The 24,534-nt window shown below is 37.0% G+C and overlaps 1 protein-coding gene across 1 annotated transcript in view; it reads left to right on the top strand.

The window, feature by feature from the left end:
* Positions 1-5,213: 5,213 nt before the first annotated feature.
* Positions 5,214-24,534, top strand: part of CFAP70 (cilia and flagella associated protein 70) — a 96,779-nt gene continuing 77,458 nt past the window's right edge. The window contains exons 1-6 of the mRNA XM_081267827.1: positions 5,214-5,316; positions 8,356-8,455; positions 9,990-10,176; positions 20,708-20,806; positions 20,986-21,065; positions 23,130-23,309. Of these exons, the coding sequence (XP_081123953.1) occupies positions 8,393-8,455; positions 9,990-10,176; positions 20,708-20,806; positions 20,986-21,065; positions 23,130-23,309 (609 nt within the window). The 5' untranslated portion in view covers positions 5,214-5,316; positions 8,356-8,392. The remainder of the gene's footprint in view (positions 5,317-8,355; positions 8,456-9,989; positions 10,177-20,707; positions 20,807-20,985; positions 21,066-23,129; positions 23,310-24,534) is intronic.

Below are 24,534 nucleotides of genomic sequence, written 5' to 3'. Positions count from 1 at the left end.
TAATTTCATGCTTTTGCATAATACATCGCTTTTATATCTACCATAATTCTGAAGATCTTTATTGGCCCTTGATGATTTAAAAAATTGGTTATGAAAGACATTAAAATTAGTTGCAATTTAGGTATGTTCCAAGAAAGTGAGGTTTAACATACCTTAGATGCTCAATGTATGAGTGAATGAATATTAAAGTGTTTCTGTGGGAGAACTGAATGCTAGCCCCTGGGAGGAGCTAGCCCCTAGTCTAGGAGATGAGTTAGTGGGACAGCAGAATGGCATCAAAACCCAATGATTTAACCCTGAGACTAAGCAGTTATTTGTTATATTGAGCATTACACTAGGTCTCAAGAGAAAAGGCAAAGGAAAGAGTTTGTAAGTTAGTGGGAATTCTAAACAAATTAGTACGAAAAAATTATGTTAGATTATAAATTCTGCTGAGGGTAAGAACTTTATTTGTTTTATTCTAACACTATACTTGGTACAGAAGCAGATACTTAATATAGGTTTGACAAGCAATTACACTCAAAATCAAGGGAATGAATAGTGAATATCAATTATTTTTCAACAACTTTTTTTTTGTCATGGGGGTCTTGTGTTGCCTAGCTAGCCTCCAACTTGGAATCCTCCTGTTTCAGCTTCCCAAGTAGCTAGGATTAGAGGCCCATGCCGCCAGGCCTGAAAACATTTGTGTGTGTGTGTGTGTATAAATACTAAGATGAATGAATTCAAGGTGAAATAAGATACAAGCTGTTCATAAGAAGATAGACATATATACAGTTGTAAAAGAAGGCAAAAGCAAGATATGTAGTTTTAGTACTTATATTTAGGTCTTTGGTGTATTTGTGGATTTATTTTTTTGTCTGGTGTAATAGGTCCAACTTCATTCTTTACATAACTGTATATCCAGTTTTCCTAGTACCATTTATTGAAAAGACTATTCTTTTCCTCATTGGATTGTCTTGGCAATCTTGCAAAAAATAAGTTGACTATAAATATATGGCCTGGTTCAGTGGTGCACACCTGTAATCTTACTGATGCAGGAAGTTGAGGCAGGAGGCTCATAAGTTCCAGGCCATCCTGGGCAAATTTAGTGAGACTCTGCTTCAAAAGAGGGCTTGGGAGGGCTTGAGTTGTGGCTCAGCGGTAAAGTGCTCACTTAGCACATGCATGGCCCTGGATTTGATCCTCAGCACCACATATAAATAAAATAAAGGTATTGTGTCCAACTAAACTAAAAAATATATATTTTTTCAAGGGCTGGGGATGTAACTCAGTGGTGGATCTCTCTGGGTTAAATCCCTAGTACCACCACTACCAAAAGTATTTGCTCTTCTTATCAGAAATTAATACACAAGGGGGAAAAATGAATACAAAGGGGTCACTGTTAAGTACTATTGGAAATAACTGTAAATTTGAAAGTTGAAGACGATTAATCTCATCACTATGCAGGTCTAGATTCTGATGCTCCTTGCTGCAATAATATGTCTAGTGACATCTGGAATATGATTTGGGGCCTAAACAGCCTCAAACTCTGCGAAGATGAGTTCCAGACAGAAGTTGGAGACAAGTTCTTCTGTTTCTGGGAGAAGATTATTAGAAGGTGCCCTGCCTAAAAACTTGCAGGGCAGCACAGCATCACCTCTTAAGGCAATGAAAGAAGAGGCAGTGGTGGAAGGCATTGCCTAGAACTGGCAGTGGGCATGTACAGAGCAAGAAGTTGAGCATCTGCCTGCAGAGCAAGCAGGCCAGGCCCCCAGCCACTTGTCCACCTCATTAAGAAACTGGTCTCTGCACAACAGCCCCATCAGCTCTTCACCTCAGTAAGCCCATCTCCACTGCAACTGCTTCATAGTGATTTCCAGAAGAATTCTTCACCATATTCTTGGCCCTAACTCTAGTTTATTGTCATGCCCAAGTGGGATGGCTGTCTTACTGCAAATTCACCCATAGTCCTCTGGGGAAAAAATGAAATGTCTTATTCAATAGTACCATGGTTTTATGTTTATTATTTGTGTGTGTGTTCCTAGGAATTACACCCAGGGACTTTGGAATACTAAACACAGTGCTGTAACATTGAGCTACAGCCCACGGTTTTTAAGGACTTTTATTACCTATAACCCTACAACTTTTATAGCTTTTGTGTTTTATTAGTATAAATAAGAATTATTTTAAAGTATGATTCTGGTAAATCAATATCCTAAGCAAGAAATTTTCCATGGACAGGTGGGGTGTGTGTATGAGCGGTTTTTTTTAATATTTATTTTTTAGTTATAGGTGGACAAAATATTTTATTTTTATGTGGTCCTGAGGATCGAACCCAATGCCTCACACATGGTAGGCAAGTACTATTCCTCTGAGCCCCAGCCCCAACCCCATGGTTTTTTTTTTTTTTTTTGATATTTATTTTTTAGTTGTAGTTGAACACAATATCTTTAATTAATTAATTTATTTTTATGTGGTGCTGAGGATCGAACCCAGGGCCTCACCCATGCTAGGTGAGCGCTCTACCACTGAGCTACAACCCCAGCCTTGTATGAGCATTTTAATGATTTTGAAATTTCAAATGCAGAGCATTTGAAAATTGTGCAAGGAACTTGGTCCCTTTCACCCAGATTTCCAAATAATAGTTTATTACATTTACTCTTTTGCTCACCGTGGGTGTGTTTGCATGCATGTGTGTGCATCTATCTCGTTAATGATCTTTTTCTGGATCTTCTGAAAGCCAAGAAAGCAATCCAAAAACATGTCTCAGTACTTCTAAACATTTCGCTGTATATTCCCCTAAACAAGGACATTCTCCTTCATAACATCAAACAACCTTCCATTTGAGGAAATCAATGGTGCTACAAGGCTACCATCCAATCTATGGAGTCTGTCCACATTTTGTCCATGTTTTGTTTGTTTGTTTTTGTTTTTCTTTTTGTACTAGGGATTGAACTCGGGGTCACTCGACCACTGAGCCACATTCCCAGCCTTATTTTGTATTTTTACGTAGAGACGGGGTTTCACCATGTTGCTTAGCACTTCACTTTTGCTAAGGCTGGCGTTGAACTTGTGATGCTCCTGCCTCAGCCTCCCCAGCCACTGGGATTACAGGTTTGCGCCACTGCACCTGACTGATTCATGGTCTTAACAATGTCTTTTTTTCTTTATGGTCCAGAATGCTATACAGCAATACATGTTGCTTTTGACTGTATGTTTCATCGGAATCTTCATCTGGAGAAGTTTCATCTTTCATTTCTGACAGTTTATAGGCCTTGAGCTGAGGATGTAGCTCAGTGGCAGAACCCTTACCTAGCATACATGACCTCTATCCTCAGTTCTGACAGGGTTGGGGAAAACAGGTCTTACATTCTATGGGATGACTCACCACCATTCCTAATAGAAGGAATACCATTAAAAAGATGCATTGCTTTTTTCAGTGCATCTCACTCATCAGGAGGCACATGAAGTAGAGTCCTCCCAACACTGGTAATAAAACCTCCATATACTGATTATATGGCTATTTTGATTCATAGTTTTCTCCTATATAACCGGTTAATATTTCATGGGGAAGAATCCCAGGATCTGCCAATGTCCTTTTCCTTATCAAATTTCCACCCATCAGCCTTAGTATTCATTGAAGACTCCTGCTGTATCATCCTTCTTTATAGTGGTTGTCAAATATTCTTTATCATTCTCTCTACACTCCTGGGTTGATATTCTACTGAAAGAATTTTCCTTTCTTTCCATTATGCAATTGTGGATTTGCATATTCGTATCTTGTTCAGTGAGTCCATTATTGTCATTTTTTTGCTTTGATGCTTATATTGCCCATAATTTGGCCAACAGGTGTCCCTTCAAGCTGATTCTTAACACTCCAACATTTTTAAGTTGTATATATGGTAAGATTCATCCATGTTATGTGTAACTGTAGTTCATTCATTTTGACTACTTCTAAGATGCCATTTTGTGAATGTACCATTTTTTAAAAATTTTTAAAATTTGTTTTAATTAGTTACACATGACAGTACAATGATCTTGACATCATACATTTGAATCAAATGGGATATAATTTCTCATTTTTCTGAGTGAAGAGGTTGCAGAATTACATTGGTCATACAGTCACATATATACATACAGCAATACTATTGTCTATTTTATTCTGCTACCCTTCCTATCCCCTCTTCTCCTCCCCTTCCCTCCCATCACTTCTCTCTACCCAATCTAATGTGACACACTTCTCTCCCCCCCCCACATCATCATACATGTAATCTGTATAAAGATGAGGGTCTCCTTCCATCTTCAGATCCAATCCTCCACTGGTGGGCACTTTTAGGTTTTGTTGTTGTTGTTGTTTTAGTATTTATTTTTTAGTTGTAGTTGGACAACTAAACCTTTGTTTTATTTATTTATATGTGGTGCTGAGAATCCAACCCAGGGCCTCCCACGCGCTAGGAGAGCATTCTACCACTGAGCCACAACCCCAGCACACTTTAATTGTTGTTACTATCATATTTTTCTATTTCAGCTCTTGAATGTTGAATTTCAAATGTATTAGAAACTTGCATTAGCATTATTTACTTTGTCTGTTTATTGTACAAATACCAAGCACCTAGAAGCAGAACCATTTACATTCACCAGCAGTCAGGCTTTTAAAATAGTGTCTTATCTGTATTGACCACAGAGAAAGATTAAAATGATCTGTTTGTCTCACATAGTGTCTGTGTTGCGCAGGCCGCCCTCAAATTCTCCTTCCTCTGTCTCTGCAGCAGCTGGGGCTATTGGTGCCGGCCACTGCCCCTGGCCAAAAACGCTCCAAGCAGGTTTTTTTTTTTTTTTTTTTTTTTCGTACCAGGGATTAAACTCAGGGGAACTTAACCACTGAACTACATCCAGCCTTTTTTATATTTTATTAGAGACAGGGTCTCACTGAGTTGTTTAGGGCCTTGCTAAATTGCGGAGGCTGGCTTTGAACTGCCTCACCCTGCCAAGTCTCTGGGATTCCAGGCTTCTGCCACCACGCCCGCCTCCATTTATGGAGGAATACTGAAATAAGAGTCAAGAAATCAAAATCGAAAAGTAGACATGGTGTACTTAACTAAAACTTCTGCCAAGTTAAGTTGGGAGAGGACCGGATTCGCGAGTGCGCTGTGCTGGTCTGGGGCGCGGACTGCGGGGCGCAGGCGCAGAAATTCACCTAACATCCCTCTCCCTGCTTTCTGGTCTGAAAACTTATCGCGAGTCTTGGAATAAGCTTGTGGCGGTTGCAGAAAATGAGTTCTCGCGACAGTGACTTGGTTGCTATAGTTGTGAAAAACTTAATCTGAACTGCGGCAGGTAAGAATTATTCCTCTACAGATAACCCTCTCTTCACGACTTCCACGTCCTGGCCGTGCACCACACTACACCCGGACACCCCAATCTTCTCCCTCCGCTAAAGCCAGGCTTAAAATTCGGTACAGACCGAAACTCTAACGACCCCCCAAGAACGGACTCTTGCGTCACCGCAGCACCCCCTCTCGGGGGCGGGCGAAGGTCGCATTGCAGTTCTGCTGGAGATTGACCCTTAACGCCCACTGCGCGGGTTCCCAGACCAGAACCAGTCACAGAGCTTCCTTCGTCTCATCTGTTTCCAATTCAACCCTTGCCTTGCAGATTCTGATCAGATGACAAACAATGGGTGACTTGTTGGGGGCAACAAGAGCCTAGGCCCACTTCACCTGACCACAACTTGTAATTAGTCCGATTTCTTTCCTTCATTATTCGGATATGCTGCGAAAGATACCTTGTGTACCAAGCATGTACAGGGGTTCTGAATATAACTAAGGTTGCTTGTCTTCAAGAGTGTAATTGAGCTTTCAAAAAAAGCTGGGCATATTAATAATGCCTTTCGTGCTGTGCCTCATAGGGTAAACAGTTTTATTGTTTTATGGAATATTCACAACAAAGGTGAAACAAATAGAAAGTTATTCATTTTATAGAAAGTGAAAATTAAGACCCAAAGAAGTTACGCATTTGCCCAGGGTCATGTAGTTATGAAGTAAGAAAGATCTTTTAAATATCCAGTCCTGCGGTGGGGTTGTAGCTCAGTGGTAGCTCTTGCTTAGCTTGTGTGAGGCCCCAGTCCTCATAAACAAGACAGCTTGTGATACATGTCACAAGAAATGTATAAAGTGCTAAAATAGTGGGGACAGGGAAACGTTAGAGTAGGAGGCATTTCAGCCATTTTTGTCAATATAGAGATGGAATGAGGGAAAAAAGAGGGGTAGTTCCAGAGGAAGAAAAGAGGCAAAGGTACAAATGACTAAGTGCAGGTAATCTTTGAAAAGGACTAGGCCAGAGCTAGGTGAGGGGACTTTGGTTCTGCTGGAGCCTAGAGGGCTTTGAATATAATGTCACAGTTTTATTTGGTAGATGAGAGGATACAAGTGATATCATTAGATATTAGATCTGTACTTTAATATGGTATTTATCTGCTTGTCTTTTTTTTTTTTTTTGTGGCCATGGGGTACCAGGAATTGAATTCAGGGCACTTGACCACATCTGGAGCCACGATTTTGTATTTTATTTATAGACAGGATCTCACTGAGTTCCTTAGCACCTCACTGTTGCAGAGGCTGGCTTTGAACTCATGATCCTCCTCCCTCAGCCTCCCCATCTGCTGAGATTACAGGTGTGTGCCACTATGCCCATCTCTGTTTGTCTCTTTGATCTCATTTTCTCTGTATTATTCAGTGGTACAAGCTACTGAGCTACTTGACTAACTTACTTTCTTTCTTCCTTCCTTTCCCTCTGAATCTTTTACAGTCTTCTTTCTGCTTGGAACATCCTTCATTTTTTGTCTGTTCTTTTAGTTCCAGGTCACCTCCTACAAGGAGATTTTCCTGGCATGCACACTCATGCATATGCTTTCAAATCCAGCTAGGTTCCAGCTTCAGCACTTCTTTCTGTATGATGGGTTGCTAAATAACAAACTTGTCTGAAGCTCAGTTTCTTGTTCTCTAAAATGGCAATTTAAGAGTCACTTGGAAGAATGGATACATATAAGATAACATATGTAATGCCCTTGGCACATTTGGCATATAGTAGGCCATAATCAACAGTTAGTTTCCACCTGTAATCCTAGCAGCTTGGGAGGCCGAGGCAGGAGGATCACAAGTTCAAAGTCAGCCTCAGCAACTAAATGAGACCCTAAGCAGTTTAGTGAGACCCTGTCTGAAAGTAAGAAATTAAAAGCTGGGGATGTGACTTAGTGGCTATGTGCCCCTAAGTCAACTCCCAGAACCCCCCCCCCCCAAAGAAACACAGTTAATTTCCTTCCCCCTTTCCTCACCTATGTCCCCTTCCCCCACTTTACTATTTTTTGTCACAGCATCCATTACACAGACTATAAAACTCTTAGCCTATTTATGTCTCTCCTTCTCACTAGATCTTAAATTCCTTGTTTGCTCAATTAATGATTTTGACAGAAATGGAATGGAATAGAATTTTTAAAAAATGGAGTCAGAGATACCAGTTAAGAGGCTTTTGTTATAGTCTAGCAGAAGAGAAAATAAGTTTTAATTTATATGGTACTATTATAAAAGAAAGAAAGGGATTAATACAAAATGGCATTTTAAATGTATACTTAATAAGGAAATTGCCGATGCCACTTAGGCCCTGAAAGAGCCCAGAGATGTGATTTTGAACAAATGATCTGAAACTTTAGGCAACTGGAAAAATGAGGAAGTAGTTAGGAAGAGACAGAATAATTGTAACATCTGAAGGCTGCAAGGAGTCCTATATTGTTTTTATCACCAGCCCTAGATAAACTTGGCATCTATGTCCTTAGCAAATGTTTGAATTGCATAAATAAGCTCCTCCTTGAATAGAAAACATGACCTTAAAAAAAACTGATATACAATCTGCTTTTGAAATTATGTCCTTAGTATTGTAAAATAATTAAAAATATATATCTGGCTAGAGACATGTCAGGATCTTTTCCAAAGGATTATCATTTTATGATAGGGTATATTTCTTGCTCTCAAAGTGTATTTTTGTAAAACAGAAATAAATCTTTGAGATGGCTTTACAGATTGAAAAAAAATTACCAAAGAACATTGTGAAGAATATGGGGAATGGGAGATGGGGAGATAGTGTACCTACTCTCTGTTTTCATGATAATTTGTACATTATACATTAGTTGTATGTATAAAGAATATTTTAAACACTAACCAGTGGAATTATGATTGTGACCAGCTTCCCTGAAGCACTTCTTATCCAGCCTTGAAAGTTAGGAAGGGGAAAACAGAAGGCTAGACTATGGCATATTCTTAGGTTCTCCCCGGTATAGGTCATGATGTAATGAGGGGACAGTTTCATTTATTTTCTTTACAGAGACCAAAGGAGAACAGAACTTTGCCCAATTACTGATATGGAACAGGTGCCAACAGGAGGTAGACTGGTGCAGATCACTGTGACAGATGGATATGATTTGGTAAAGTTTCTTTTGGAAATGTGCAAAGTCCCTAGTTGGGGAGTATCAAGGGAGGAATGGAGTTTTTTTTTTTTTAAGATGTTGATGAAACTTTATTTTATTCATTTATTTATATGCGGTGCTGAGAATTGTACCAAGTGCCTCACATATGCTAGGCAAGGGCTCTACCACAGAGCCACAACCCTAGCTCAGGAATGGAGTTTTTGTGTCATTTTGTACCTCCAAACTCCCTCCCTTTGCATAGCAATTTCATCCTCCGTGTTTCTTATTTGTAATCTATAATCAGCAAGTCACATTACATTACTATGTGTCTAAAATACCTAGCTCAGTGGTAAAGTGCTTGTCTGGCATATGTAAGGCACTGGGTTCAATTCTTAGCACCACATAAAAATAAATAAAAATACTGTGTGTTCATTTACAACTAAATATTTTAAAAAATAAAATAAAATACCTAGCAATTTGAGTACTAAATTTATCAGAGTTGAATCAAGATTAGCTTTAGTTTTTGTGGATAGCAGTTCATATATTAATTTTTCCCCTTTATTTTGAGAAGGATCTGAATTCTGAGTTTCATTTGTGATTAATTTCATTTGGTGAATTTAAATAATAAAACCACAGTTACTACTTAAAAGTAGGAGAATAGACTGGGCTTGGTGGCTCATACCTCTAATCCCAGCCACTTGGGAGCCGGAGGCAAAAGAATTGCAAGTTGGAGGCCAGCCTGAGCAATTTAGTGAGACCCTGTTTCAACATAAGGTTTAAAAAACAAGTTTAGGATATAGCTTAATGGTAGAGCCTAGCATTTGTGGGACTATGGGTTCAATCCCCAGTACTGAAAACAAAATTAAGAGAATAATGAAAAAATATTCAGGATTATGAACTTTAAAAAGCTTGTTCCAAAAGAGGATATAATTAGTAAACTCCACTTGTTTTAAAATGTGTGTATAAAAATGTATATTTACAGCAAAATACTAAAATATACTAATGTTTTAATAATGCTTACATGTTAGAGTAAGATTATGGGCAATTCATTTTCCTCTGATTTTCTCATTTTGCCAATGTTGGTGATTGAACCCAGGCCTTCTGCACACTAAGCAAGTGCTCTATTACTAAGCCACATTGCCAGCCCCCCACAGTATACTTTTAAAGTCAGACAAAACACAATAAATGTTAAATTAAAAAACTTTAATATAGGCTGGAGCTGGGGCTCAGTGGTAGAGCACTTGCCTACCATACATGAGGCACTGAGTTCGATCCTTAGCACCACATAAAAATAAACAAAATAAAGGCATTCTGTCCATCTACAACTACAAAAAAATTTTAAAACTTTAATGATATTTAAATGGAATATTACATTTAGCTATAAATAAATTTGTTTAATGATTTTCTACTTTTCCCTGTTTTTGTGACATAGCTTGTTAGGGAAAAGAAGAAGAAAAGAAAATGCTATTTATCCTGAGTCAAAATGGGTTGTCAGATGTGTAGGAAATGTCTTTATTTGAATTTAATTATAAAGTGATGTTTCTGCCAACAGAAAGGTTACAAAGGAGATACTCCAGTTACTTTTGTTCGAGCGGAATTCAATCAGGTGACTCTGGGAGACTCTGCAAAAATTACTGTCTCTTCAGAGGGAACTGCAAAGTACAACTTCACTAGCAGTTTTGAGTTCAATCCTGAAGGAGGAATCACTTTGAATGACCTCGCTCACAATCCTGTATTCTGTAAGTCCTTGTGATTCTAAAAAATGTTAGTTATATGAGTATTATATGAGAAGATTCTGAGATGCCTAATAGGTGACAATTGAATATGCCTTATCCCCTGACTTTAAGAATAATGAAGTAGGGGCTGGAGATGTGGCTGAAGCGGTAGTGCGCTTGCCTGGCATGCGTGCAGCCTGGGTTTGATTCTCAGCACCACATACAAATAAAGATGTTTTGTCTGCCGAAAACTAAAATATAAATATTAAAAAAATTCTCTCTCTCTTAAAAAAAAAAAAGAATAATGAAGTATACTTTGAGTCCTGTCTGATTTGGCAACAGTCACCAGGACCTATTAATTTAATCAATTTTAATCAAAAACCTTTGATATCTGACTGAATTTTGCAGTCTTTATCCTCTACATAGAGTTGAGATTCCCTCTCTTTGTATTCCTTTATTTAAGGTTGCCAAACTTAGAAAAAAGTGGGGGAAAAAAGCAAAATATGTGTCATACTTATACTTAAAAATTATTCATTGTTTATTTGAAATTTAAATTTAACTGGGCATCCTATATTTTATCAGGCACCTATATCTGTTCTTTTGTATACTCACCATGTAGTGTAGCCATTATTCATTTGCCTTTCTTGCTAGAATAGGTGCTTTTGAAATCAAGATTGAACTCTCAGTATTTTTAGACTTTCTAGTGCATTCCTTTGTTGAAGGAATGAAATAGAGGGATGGATGGTTAATATATCCTTTCTTCCTTACCTTTATGATTTCAAAATATGCAGTATTGTCCCTGTTGTAATGTGTTGTATCAGTTTACTAGTCCAAAACTTTTTTGGTTTTGTTCTGTTTTAATCTGTTATCTTCTTTCATTTTGTAATTTTTTAATTACACCTCTGGGATGCCTTCTGGAACCCAGATTCCAAGATCCCCAAACTTAGATGAGAACTGGAAATGTATATAGTATTCTAGATTTTCAGTATTCTGATCCTGTATCTTTCTTTCCATAAGAATCACTTGGGGCTGTGGGACCACATCTTCAGGTCCCCACATCCGAGCACCAAATTCATAATTGTTAGAGGAGGAGTCTAAGAAATCAGTCACCATTTGACCCACACTCTCTCCCAAGTACCTTCTTCTCTCTTTGTTCTGTGTTTCTTTGCTATCCCAAATAGGAGGAGTAATCCTGATTGCATTCTTCACAAGTATGTTGGATGGGAAAAACAGAACTGAATATTCTTTTTGTGCAACCAGAGACACTGGGCACCGTGGTGCACCCTTGTAATCTTAGTGCCTGGGGAGGTTGAGGAAGGAGGATTCCAAGTTCAAGGACAGCCTTAGCTGTTTCAAGATAAAAAAAAAAAAAAATGAAAAGGACTGGGTATTTGGCTCAGTGGTAAAACACCACTGGGTTTGAAACCCCACCCCCCAAAAAAAATGGAAAGAGAGAAAAATACAAAGAAAGGGAAACCCCCTTGTTCATAGAAGCAAAGAAAGAATTAACACCTGGGAAACTTGAACAGCTGCCATCGATGTATAAATGGTGGTGGTGTTGGTGTTGGGGGAGAGGGCAGTACTCTAAAACCTACGGGCTTGGGTTTTAATGCTCTTACAAGGACAAAAAATCTTGGACTGCTACAGATGAAGAGTTGAGAATGAGACTACCTCCCTACCACAAGCTAAGACTCCTAAAAAGAACAGTCTAGGGAAAAAATAAATTGGCTCACCATTATCTCTAAAATAGAAATGAGCCTCCCTTAAGAATTAGTAGTTGTAGGCTTGTGCCAGCTATTAAAGAACATATTTTGGAGCTGGGGTTATAGTTCAGTGGTAGAGTGCCTAACACATGTGAGGCATTGGGCTTGATTTTCAGTACCACATAAAAATAAAATAAAGGTATTATGTCCATCTAAAACTAAAAAAAAAAATATGTTTTCTTAAAACACACAGGAACATTTAGGAACACACAAGAAACATACTAAAAACTGGCCACATTATAGGCTGTAAATCAAGTCCTACCAACTACCAAAGAATCTTAGCAGATTAATCTTAACAGACTAAGTTTTCTGGCCAAAATACAACAGATAAGAAAATTAGAAATCAATACAAAAAAGAGTTTTTAAAAATCCACATGGAAATTTAAAAACACTCATGAATAATTCATGTGACAAAGAAGAAATCATTATAGAAATTGCAAGACTTGTTTACCATGCATGAGGCCCAGCACCACAAAACAAAACCCGTGAGATATAGTTAATGTGGTAATTAGAAGTACCTTAATAATTTTTAGTGCGTTCATTAGAAATCAAAAAGAATTTAAAACAGAGCTTATTCTGAGAAAATGGAATAGATGTATTTTTCTATATTCTTCCTACTAACTACGACTCAAAATGAATAATTTATATAAAACAAGCATAAGAGATTCTGAAAGGTAGAAAGAAGAAACCTTGAAACTGAGGAATGACATAATGGTGAATTCCTTAGATTTTCTTTTTGCCTTATGTATGTCCCGGACTTGGTGCTGGAGAAGTTGGCAAGCTAGAAAAACCAATGGGTATAGATTTTTTTTTTATTTTATTTAGAGAAAGAGAGAATTTTTTAATATTTATTTTTCAGTTTTCGGTGGACACAACATCTTTATTTTATTTTTATGTGGTGCTGAGGATCCAACCCAGTGCCCTGCGCATGCCAGGCAAGTGCGTTACAGCTTGAGCCACATCCCCAGACCCTATAGATTTTTTTAAAAGCCTAATAAAATTTTGCTCTCTCCAGTCAAAACACCAGGAAAGGGGAAGCCTAATAAGACAACTTTTAGGCAATAACTGCTTTTTTTTTTTTTTTTAGAGAGAGAGAAAGAGAGAGAGAGAGAATTTTTTAGTATTTATTTTTTAGTTATCGGTGGACACAACATCTTTGTTTGTATGTGGTGCTGAGGATCGAACCCAGGCCGCACGCATGCCAGGCAAGCACACTACCACTTGAGCCACATCCCCAGCCCGCAATAACTGCTTTTTTCCAGCCAAGTACTTCAGGAAAAAAAGGCTTTCTTCTCAACCCAAGCTGAGTGGGAAGTCTAGACTACCACCATCACAAAGCAGTAATAAGGTACCCAAATACCCTTGTGGTACCAGAGAAGACCAAATAGGGAGCCAGAACTTCATCTTCTTTGGCAATAGTCTTCTCCCTGTTCCGTCCTGCTCCCCCACCCTCACCTTCGTGGTCAAGACCACATTGAGGACCTTGTGCTTATAAACTGTCATTAACAAGGTATCCCTCTACTTTACTGGGGTGATGTCAGAGGAGGCCTAGTACAGGTTCAGAGCTTTCATTATCACCTAGGGTTAAAGAGTCCACAACCACTGCAGGATCTGTGATAACCAAATAAGGAAGTAGAACTCCTGATTCCTCCTCTGCAGTAATAATGAGCTGCCTCCCTTAGGTGTCAATGGAGGCTGAGTTGAGAACCGAGAATTCTACTCCCACTTAGCAGTAAGGAAGCAGCGCCTTCTCCCCTTTTTTTCTTGAAACTTAGACAAAGCTAGCTAAAACAAAAGATCCAGAGTTTTTACAAAGATCCAGAGTTTCAGTACATAATAGAAAAAGTCCAGGTTTCACCTGAAAATCATGTTATCCAAGAACTGGAAGATCTCAAACTGAAATTAAAAGGCAGTCAGTAGATGCTAACATCAAGATAACAGATATATTAGAATAGTAAGACAGGAATTTTAAAGAAGCTAAGATCAAAATGCTTCAATGAGGGCTGAGGCTATAGCTCAATGGTAGAGCACTTGCCTAGCATATGTGAAGCCGTGGGTTCGATGCTCAGCACCACATAAATATAAATAAATAAAGGTATTGTATCCAACTACAACTAAAAATAAAAAATAAAAATATTAAAATGAGCCAGGCATGGTGATATTGATCAATGCAGCAACACCATTTGACAAAATCCAATACCAATTCACAATAAAGTAGTTGGGCTGGGGTTGTGGCTCAGCGTTGGTGCACTTGCCTAAGCACAAGTGAGGTGCTGAGTTTGATCCTCAGCCCCACATAAAAATAAATAAATAAAGGTATTGTGTCCAACTACAACTAAAAATATATGTATAAAAATATGAATAGTTTTAACTTTTTCAACTTGATAAAGACTGAAATTACACTTAATGGTGAAAGAATGAATGATTTCCAAGATCAGGAATAATTCAAGGATGTCTGTTCTCACCATTCTAAATTCAACATGGAATTGGAAGTCCTAGACGATGCAATGAGATCTGGGAAGAGATACAAGGTTTACAGATCTGAAAAGAAGAAGTAAAAATACTGCTATTTGCAGAGGAAATGATGATCCATGTAGAAAAAAATACCAAGGAATCTACAACACTTAAAAAATAATAAATGTGTTAAACAATATCACAGGATAAAAGAATGTGCAAAAATCAATTATATTTCTGTATACTTGTTATATTGACATCAATATTTATAACAATAAATATTGTTATAATACTATTTTGTAATTGCCTCAAAATTTAGTGTAAAATACATATATAGGCCTTTTAAAAAGTTTTTTTTGTGGTTGTAAATGGACAGAATGCCTTTATTTTATTTGTTTATTTTCATATAGTGCTAAGAATGAAACCCAGTGCCTCACACATGCTAGGCAAGCACTCTGCCACTTAGCTACAGCCCCAGCCTCATGTATAGGACATTTATGCTGAAAACTAGACACTGCTAATGCATGAATCATAGAGGATCTAGATAAATTGATATATGGTGTATAGAACTGGAAGACTGTACATATTTAAGGTATTAGTTCTTCCCACATTGATATATGGGTTGAATATCATTCTTCTCAAAAATCCCAGCAAGATTTTTGTAGATAGGGAAAAGATTATTCTTCTTTAAAAAATACTTTCAGTTGTAGATAGACACAATACCTTTATTTTATTTATTTATTTTTATTTGGTGTTGAGGATCAAACCCAGTGCCTCATACATACTAGGCAAGTATTCTACCACTGAGCTACAATCTCAGCCCCTGGAGAGGATTATTCTTAAATTTATATGGAAAGGCAGAAGAACTAGAATATCTAGAACAATTTTGGAAAAGAATGAATTGGGATGAATTAGTATCTGTATTTTAAGACATATATCTATAGGAGTCAAAGTTGGTATGAGTGGAAGAACAGATACATAGATTAGTAGAATGGAACAGGAAATCCAGAAATAGATCCAAATATATCCAACTGATTTTTTTAAAATGAAAGTGCAAACCCAATTAATTGTAGAAAATGATGCTGGGGCCATTGGACATCTATAGGTAAAGAAATAAACCTCAATATGTCTCACATCTGACACAATAGCTAGCTTCAAGATAGGTCACAGAATTAAATGTAAAGCTACAGAACTTTAAGAAAAAAAATCATAGGAGAAAAATCAGGATATAAGGTAAGACAAAGCATTCTTTTTTTTTTTTAAAGAGAGAGTGAGAGAGAGAGAGTCTAGAGAGAGAGAGAGAATTTTTTTTTAATATTTATTTTTTAGTTCTCGGCGGACACAACATCTTTTTATGTGGTCTGAGGATCAAACCCGGGCCGCACGCATGCCAGGTGAGCGCGCTACCGCTTGAGCCACATCCCCAGCCCAACAAAGCATTCTTAGACTGAAGAACAAATCATTATCCATAAAAGGAAAAAAAAGAGGAAGAATTGGACTTTGTCATAATTAAAAACTCTTGCTCTTCAAAAGACATTGTTAGGAGGACAGGCTGCAGAGCCAGAGGAAGTATTTGCAAAGCACAAAAAACAGGAATATCTAGAATTTTAAAAAGTCAACAGTGACACAAAACAATCACAACCCAAACAAACCAGCCAGAAAATAGGCAAAAGATATGAGACATTTCACCAAAGATAAACAGATGGCAATTTAACACATGAAGATATTCAACATCCATCACCAGACAGTGGCACTCTCCTGTAATCCCAATGACAGGCTGAGGCAGGAGGATTGCAAGTTTGTGGGCAGCAACTTAGTGAAAATGAAAAACAAAAAGGGCTAGGGAGGTAGTTCAGCACTAAAGCACCCCTGGGTTCAATCCTCAGTTTTGCAAAAAAGATAATTCAACATCACTAGCCACTAGAGAAATGTGAATCAAAACCACAGTGGGTTATTACTGCACACCTAACAGAATGGCTTACCTTGAACAAGGATAAAACTGTATAAAAGGAAGCTTCCTCTTTGTTAATGGGAGTTTGATAACAATGCCTAAGTCTTCTCAGATAGTGAAAGAGGACCTAATTTTTGAGCTCTTGTATATACAAAAATGGTCACAAAATTTTTAAGTTATAATCTATTTTATTTTTTGCAGTTCAGGGGATCAAACCCAGGGCCTCATGCATATTAAGCACATGTGCTACAAGTGAGCTACATCCCCAGCCATTTGTGACATATTAAAAACCCATCTTTAATAAATTGATGGGCTTAGCCAGGCATGGTGGCACACGCTCTGTAATCCCATTGGCTCAGGAGTTTGAGACAGGAAAATCGCGAATTCAAAGACAGCCTCAGCAATGGTGAGGTACTAAGCAACTCAGTGAGACCCTGTCTCTAAAAAAAATACAAAATAGGGCTGGGGATGTGGCTCAGTGGTCCAGTTCCCCTGAGTTCAATCCCTGGTACCAAAAAGTATATAAAATAAATTGATGTGCTTAACAACCATAAGAAGATTGAAAACAAATGACTTAAACATTTAATTCAAGAAGCTAGAATAATAATAGGGTGACCCAAAGAAAGTATCTTAAAATTAAGATTAAAAAATAAGAAATAATGAAATGGAAAACAAGAATTACTAAACAAAAATGCTTCTTAAAAAGACTAACCTTAATTACTAACAAATAGGCAAGATTGAGCCATAGAAGAAGGAGGGAGGGAGGGAAAAGGGGAGGAAAGAGAATGAAGTGACACAATGATATTAGGAAGAAAATGGACCATAACTACAAGTAGAATGTCATTTTTAAAATTATAAAAGGATATTCTGCCATTACTTTGGAAAACTTAGATTAATGGACAACATTTTGGAAAATGGAAATGGGGAAAAAAATTAAAAAGAGGTAGAATTTATTGAATAAGAGACTAAGAGACATCAGCTAATCAAAGTTGTAGACAGATGGATCCTGATTCACACAAACTAAAGAAAATGCTGTTGAAGTACAAGTTTGAATAAAAAGAAAGACATACTGTTCTTAGGAATGCTCAACCTTATAAAGATGCCATTTCCCTCTTTATAAATTTATTGTGATCTTTGTAAGACTGCCAACATTTTTTTTTCCCAGAGATGGGTATTAAACCCAAGGCCTTGCATATGCTGGACAAGCACTCTACCATTCTACCAGCCCTATTTTATTTTTAATTTTAGAGTTCTTTTTAAAAAAAAATTTTATAGTTGTCAATGGACCTTTATTTTTAATTTATTTATATGTGGTACTGAGAATTGAACCCAATGCCTCACACATGCTAAGCAAGAGCTCTACCACTGAGCTACAATCTCAGCCCCTTTTGAGAGTTCTTATAGAAAAAAAGATTCTTTTTTTTTTTTTTAGGAAAAAAAAGACTTTTTTTTTTTAAAGAGGGAGAGAGAGAGAGAGAATGAATTTTAATATTTATTTTTAGTTTTTCGGCGGACACAACATCTTTCTTTGTATGTGGTGCTGAGGATCAAACCCTGGCCGCAAGCATGCCAGGCGAGCGCTTTACCGCTTGAGCCACACCCCAGCCCCCCCCCCCAAAAAAAAGATTCTTGATGTAAGAATGATCAGGAAATTCTGAAAAGAAGGGTAATGAGTTATTAGTTCTATGTGATAGAATGTAATATACAAACAAAATGGAACATTGTAGTAGCAGGCATGTGTAGTCATAAAGCTCACTGGAACAGACTGGAATATCCAGATGTAGTAACTAGTACTTCTGGTAAATTAACATGTGATTCAGTTAATATGTCAAATCAGTGGGGGGAGAGATCTGTCACTCTTTTTTTGTGATGCAGGGCCTCACACATGCCAGGCAAGCACTTCACTGTCGAGCTAGCTACATTCCCACAGGGAGAAAAGATGGATTAAGTAATGAACAGTGCTGGGATATCTGGGGAGTTATCTGGAAAACAAATATAACTAATCTCAAAATATGCATCTGGGTATGGTGGCGCACAGCAGTAATCCCAGCAGTTTAGTAGGCTGAGAAAGGAGAAGAGCAAGTTCAGAGCCAGCCTCAGCAACTGCGAGGTGCTAGGCAGCTCAGTGAGACCCTATCTCTAAATAAAATACAAAATAGGGCTGGAGATGTGGCTCAGTGGTCGAGTACCCCTGAGTTTAATCCCCGGTATCAAAAAAAATTTTTTTTAAATTATGCCCAAAAATTTTACAGATGGACAAAATGTGTGAAAAATTAAAGTATGTAGGTACTATAAGAAATCATGGAGTTGAAAAAAATAAATCAGAGTGGCAAAGCATTTTTAAGTATTTTATAACTATTGCAGCCACAGGGTGGAAGAAAGGGCAGTTTACATAAATAACTATAAAATATAGGCCATAAACTGGGATGCAATTTATAATTAATTTCTTGACAGAAGGCACATTTCCCTTTATATCAGTAAAAATATCAGCAAGGGGCTGGGATTGTGGCTCAGAGGTAGAGCGCTCACCTAGTATGGGTGGGACCCGGGTTCAATCCTCAGCACCACATAAAAATAAAGGCATTGTGTTGTGTCCATCTACACCTAAAAAATAAATTAAAAAAAAAGAATATCAGCAAGACTCTAATAGAAAAACACAAAACATTGAAAACTACACAGTAAAGAAAACATATCTGGTCCTTAAAAATGTGAAAAATATTTAGTCTCACTTTAATGAGAGAAACACAATTATGCTTAGATGCCATTTCTATCAGATTATAAAGGTCACAGTTTGTTAGTATACTATATAGACAAATATGTTGTCCAGATCATATTATTTTTGCTGAAAATGCTGAAGCTGAACCTAAGTTTCTAGGAAACACAGTAATTGAAAACAAATACCATGAAGAAAAAAGATAAATTCAGACAGTGTGATGTTCTCTTTAACTGCGGGCCTAGTGCCTTCAACAAGCCAACGTCATAGGAGAAAAGTATGTGGAAAGCAGGAATTTTTTATTTTTTTATTTTTATTTTATTTTATTTTTTTTTAATTTCTTTCTTTCTTTTTAATATTTATTTTTTAGTTTTTGGTGGACATAACATCTTTGTATGTGGTGCTGAGGATCGAACCCGGGCCGCATGCATGCCAGGCGAGCGCGCTACCGCTTGAGCCACATCCCCAGCCCAGCAGGAATTTTTTAAATGAAAAGAAACTTAAGAAACTTGACAACCAAATGTAACCATGTGGTCTTTGATTGGATCCTGGTTTGATCAAACTAGCTACAAAATAAATTTGGGGGAATTGGGAAATGCTAAATATAGACTGGACATTAGATGAATTTTAGGAATCATGTTTAATATTTTATCAAATATTTGCTAGATGTGATAAAAGTATTTCATTTTTTAATACCTTTATTTGATTTATTTTTATGTGGTGCTGAGGATCAAACCCCTAGGGCCTCACACGTGCTAGGCAAGTGCTCTACCACTGAGCCACAACGCCAGCTCAAAGTATTTCAGTTTTGTAGGAAAATGTCATGTTGTGGCTTTGTATACATTAGTATTTAGGAGTAAAATGTCATGATGCATATAATTTATTTGAAGATATTTCATCAAGCAAGGCAAATATGATGAAAGTATTTTGGCAAACAAAATCATATATAAGGAAGCAAATATGACAACTTTCTAACAATTACTAAATTTAGGTGATGGTTGTATGGATATTCATTATGCTATTCCACTTTTTAGTGTATTTGAAAATTTTATCATTAAGTGTTAAGCATACCAAGTAATGCTGTAGTGAAAATTCTGGTACATCCTTGTGTGCCGTGGGGATCCTGTCAAAGTCTCCAAAGCCCTGTCCTAGGCAAGATGGAAAGATCTAATGCTTTTCAAACTTCAGATTTTAAATTTAGTTATCCTAAAATAATTCAATTTAGGGGGGATCATAATCACTGATCTTTTATCCTACAGAAAGTATTTAAGGTTTTTGAGTAGTAAGGGTTAATATTATATGAAATTTTGGCATCAGATAGTCACATATATCAGTTACCTTTAAACGTATGTGTATGCATGATTATGTTATAAAATCCATTTCTTATTATAACTTGTAGGCAAAAAGCTCAAAAATTACTGAATTTGTTTAGTACTTTGCATTAGAAGTCACTGATGTTAGTGCTTTCTTGGGTTACACAGTTTTTGTTTGTTTGTTTTTGTTTTTTTCTGTGCTAGGATGAATCCCAGGGCCTGCCCATGCTGGACAAGTACTCTGCTACTGAGCTATGTTCCCAGCCCAAGTTCATTTTCCTTAACTTAAATTTATTTGCTTTACTTGATTATCTGATGGGTGATTAGAGTTGTTCTCATTTTATTTGCTTTGATTTTTTAGTAACTGTGACTGAAGTTTTACAAAAGGAAAAGAAACAGAAAGATGAGAAGAACTTAATACTAGGTCAAGCTGTGGTGGATCTTCTTCCCTTACTGGAAGGTCAGATATATGATTTTCTCAAAAGCAGAAATATGAAAGTGCATATTTAGATGCAAAGTGTTGCAAAACACAGCCTAAATGAATTTGGAGGATTTAAGAAAAATATGAGCACATTTATTTCTGTCTGCAATACTAATTTAACTCTTCCTTCTTTGGCTCAACTTGTCTTCCTTTCACAGGAGAGAGTTCATTTGAAATGGTGGTTCCTTTGCATCCTGTGCAGGGCTCACCCTTAGAAACCCCTCGACCAGGCTCTAAGGTAATCAGTTTTAACTCTTTAACATTTCAGCCTTCCATTCAATATAATGAGTCTGTCTGTTTATAAGGTTCAATTCAGTTGAGTCCAATTCATTGGTCACCTTTTTTATTTTCCCCACAGCACAATAATGCTAGGTTCTAGAAAACAGATGAATAAATCCTACCTTCTAAGAGCTCACAATCTATGGATATAACCCAGTGTGATGAAATGGTGATGGGGGGACATATTGGCACAGAGCAGATATTGTTGGTTTTGCCCAGGAGTAGATATAAGAAAGGCTTAGCTATGGAAATTCTTCTGAGCTGTGTGCTGATGAATCAATATTATATGAAAGCACATAGCACACTTAAAGACATGTAGCCTGACTCTGGCTAAAGACTTCTAATTCAGCAGTTCTATCCCAGATCCCTGTTGTGAATTCTAGAATTCATACTTTACAGCCACCTGCTATATTTCTCTCTAATGTTACCCCATAGGCACCTAAAATTCAACATTACAAGTCTAAACTCAGAATCTTTCCTAAGATGTACTCTTCCTTTTTTCTTAGTTCTTTTGACTGGTGGCATCACCCAGCTATGAAATCAGAGTCCAGAATCTGTCACATTCCTCAGATCCCAACCTCAACCAGTTTCCAAATTCACCTTTCACTAAATCCAGCCTTTTCCATCTCCTAAATTTCTTCATATTCTTCCTGGAATCACTCCTACTTGTTATTGCCGCATCATCTCTTATCTGAATCATTATCAATAATCTTGTACCTGCCTTTTCCTCTCTCTAGTTCACCCTTCCTACTGCTTGCACAGTGACTTGAGGGGCTGGGGTTGTGGCTCAGTGGTAGAGCACTTGCCTAGCACATGCGAGGCGCTGGGTTCAATCTTTGGCACCACATAAAAATAAATAAGTAAAATAAAAATATCAAAATACCAACTATAAAAACTAAAAAAAAAATTTTAAGTGAATTTGATGGTGACTGGACATGTAGCTCAGTGGTAGAGCACTTGCCTAGCATGTACAAGGCCCTTGGCTTAATCCCCAGGAACACACACATACACACACACACACACACACACACCACAATGAATTTGATCACATCTCTTATCTTACCCTTCTTAGTATATGGTGTGGTTCATGGGTTCACCACTCTATACAGTGTGTACAGTCTAAACTGTGTACAGGTTTAGATCCAGATGCCTTAGTGGGCATATGACGTCTTTGTAATGGGAACTTTCCACTATTTCAACCATATCTCCCAGCACTCCTGTCCTTGTATTTTATGTTCTAAATCCTGAACTACTTCTTACACACGTGAATGGAATACACCATACTGTTTCAGTCTCCTTTTGCATCAACTCTTCTTTTGATCCAGAGTTGTTTTATTTTTACATCTTTACTTATCTAGGTTGCAAACTGGTATTCATCCTTTAAAAGTCAACTCAGGGGGGCTGGGGCTGTAGCTTAGTGGTTGTTTGCCTAGCACATTGAGGCCCTGGGTTCAGTCCTCAGTACCATATAAAAATAAATAAAAATAAAGGTGTTATGTCCATTTACAATTAAAAATTTTAAAAAGAGTTAAAAGAAAAAGTTTCAACTCAGATGTCATCTCTAATTCCTCCCTAGCTCATTAATCAATTATTCATATCTTCCTTGGTGCTTCTCAACTAGAGCATTTTGTATATAGGTCTCTTAATACGAGTTTCATGATGAAAGAAACACTTATCTTCATCTTTATATCCCTAGTGCTGTAGTAAAGTGAAAACATCTAATTATCAATCAACACATATTTTAAACCTACTTTGTATTATATTCTGTGTGAAAATGTCAGAGATATAGAAAATATTACTATTTTTAATTATCAAATTAATTAACAAAATCCTGTTACTTAAGCATAACAGTTACATGAGATAATGGGGAAAAAAGGAAAGCCAATGGCAATTTTTAAAATGCTACATAATTTTATTCTTTTCTTTTTTATGGTGCTGAGGGTCAAACCCAGGGCCTCATGCATTGTAGGCAAGCTCTCTACCACTGAGCTTCAAACCCAGCCCTAATTTTATTCTTTTATAGCAATGCAGTCTTGAAGTTAAAGTATCTGTGGCAGAGCCCTTACTGACTGCAGCACAGGTCTTGGGGAGCAATCTACTGAAGGTCACTTTGGAGGGTGCCTACTCTGTGCCTGAATCCTTCGTTCCAACAGGGACTCAGCAGAACTACATGGTTGGTCTGCAGGTTCCATCACTTGGAGAGGTAAAGCCCTATCACCAGACATTTATATAGCATCAAATGTGTCTACACTCATATGGCTGAGATTCGCATCAGCTAAGCATTAATTCAAAACATTATTTTATTAATTGCTGAGATTTATTTTAGACTTAAAAATAAAGTTTATTTCTGTTTATATACTTTTTTATATTTATAATTAACATGGTCATTGTATATTACATATAATTTTTATTAATAGTATATGCTTATTGTAGAATATATGTAAGATATTTTTCAGTATGTGTTATTGTTATGCATGTATTTTGTGGGTTTTATACAGTGTATTTTATTATACAGAGCTTTCTCTTAATTCCAGGTTATTTTCTTAAGCCAAATTTCTAAATGTAAGAACTAGGTATGAGTTAATTTTTGTATATTGTGTTAGGTAATGGCACAACATTATTCTTTTTCATGTGACTATCCAGTTTTTCCATCACCATTGGCACCCTTAATTTTGACAATTTTTGTCAGTATTCTTATTGTTATGAAGTAACAGATTTTCAAAGGCCCTTATCCTGCTATTTTGTAAGTGCCAGACTTTTATAAAAGATTTTTAAGTTTAACCCAAAGAAACAGAATTATTAAATTTCTCATATGTAGATTTTTTTTAAAAAATGTTTATTTTTCAGTTGTAGTTGGACATAATACCTTTATTTTACTTATTCATTTTTATGTGGTGCTGAGGATTGAACCCAGGGCCTCACACATGCTAGGCAAGCACTCTACCACCGAGCTACAACCCCAGCCCTCTCATATGTAGATTTTAAATTTTATTAGAGGCTGCAAAATTACTTTCCATACTTGTACCAATTTACATTCCTCATCAACAATGTATAATACTATTTTCATTCATAATTTTGTCAACACTTGATATTTTTAGACTGCTTTTGCCAATCTGTGGTATTTCGTTGCTTTAATATACATTTCACTGATTAATTAATTTATTTATTTTTGGTACTGGGGATTGAACCCAAGGGCACTCAACCACTGAGTCACATATCCAGCTCTTTTTATTTTTTGTTTTGAGGTAGGGCCTTGCTAAGTTGCTGCAACTAGCCTTGAACTTGTGATCCTCCTGCCTCAGCCTCCAGAGTTACTGGGATTACAGATGTGCACCACTGCACCCAGCTTCACTGATTACTAATTATACAAAGCTTATTTATTTTTAAATGTTGGATTTTTCAATTTGCTTTTCTATAGATTGACTATT

The sequence above is a fragment of the Spermophilus citellus genome, assembly GCF_964194105.1.
Source record: "Spermophilus citellus genome assembly, chromosome: 15".
Classification (NCBI taxonomy): Eukaryota; Metazoa; Chordata; class Mammalia; order Rodentia; family Sciuridae; genus Spermophilus; species Spermophilus citellus.
The sequence above is the reverse complement of the archived record's forward strand: the minus strand, read 5'-3'. Positions and strand labels throughout refer to the sequence as shown.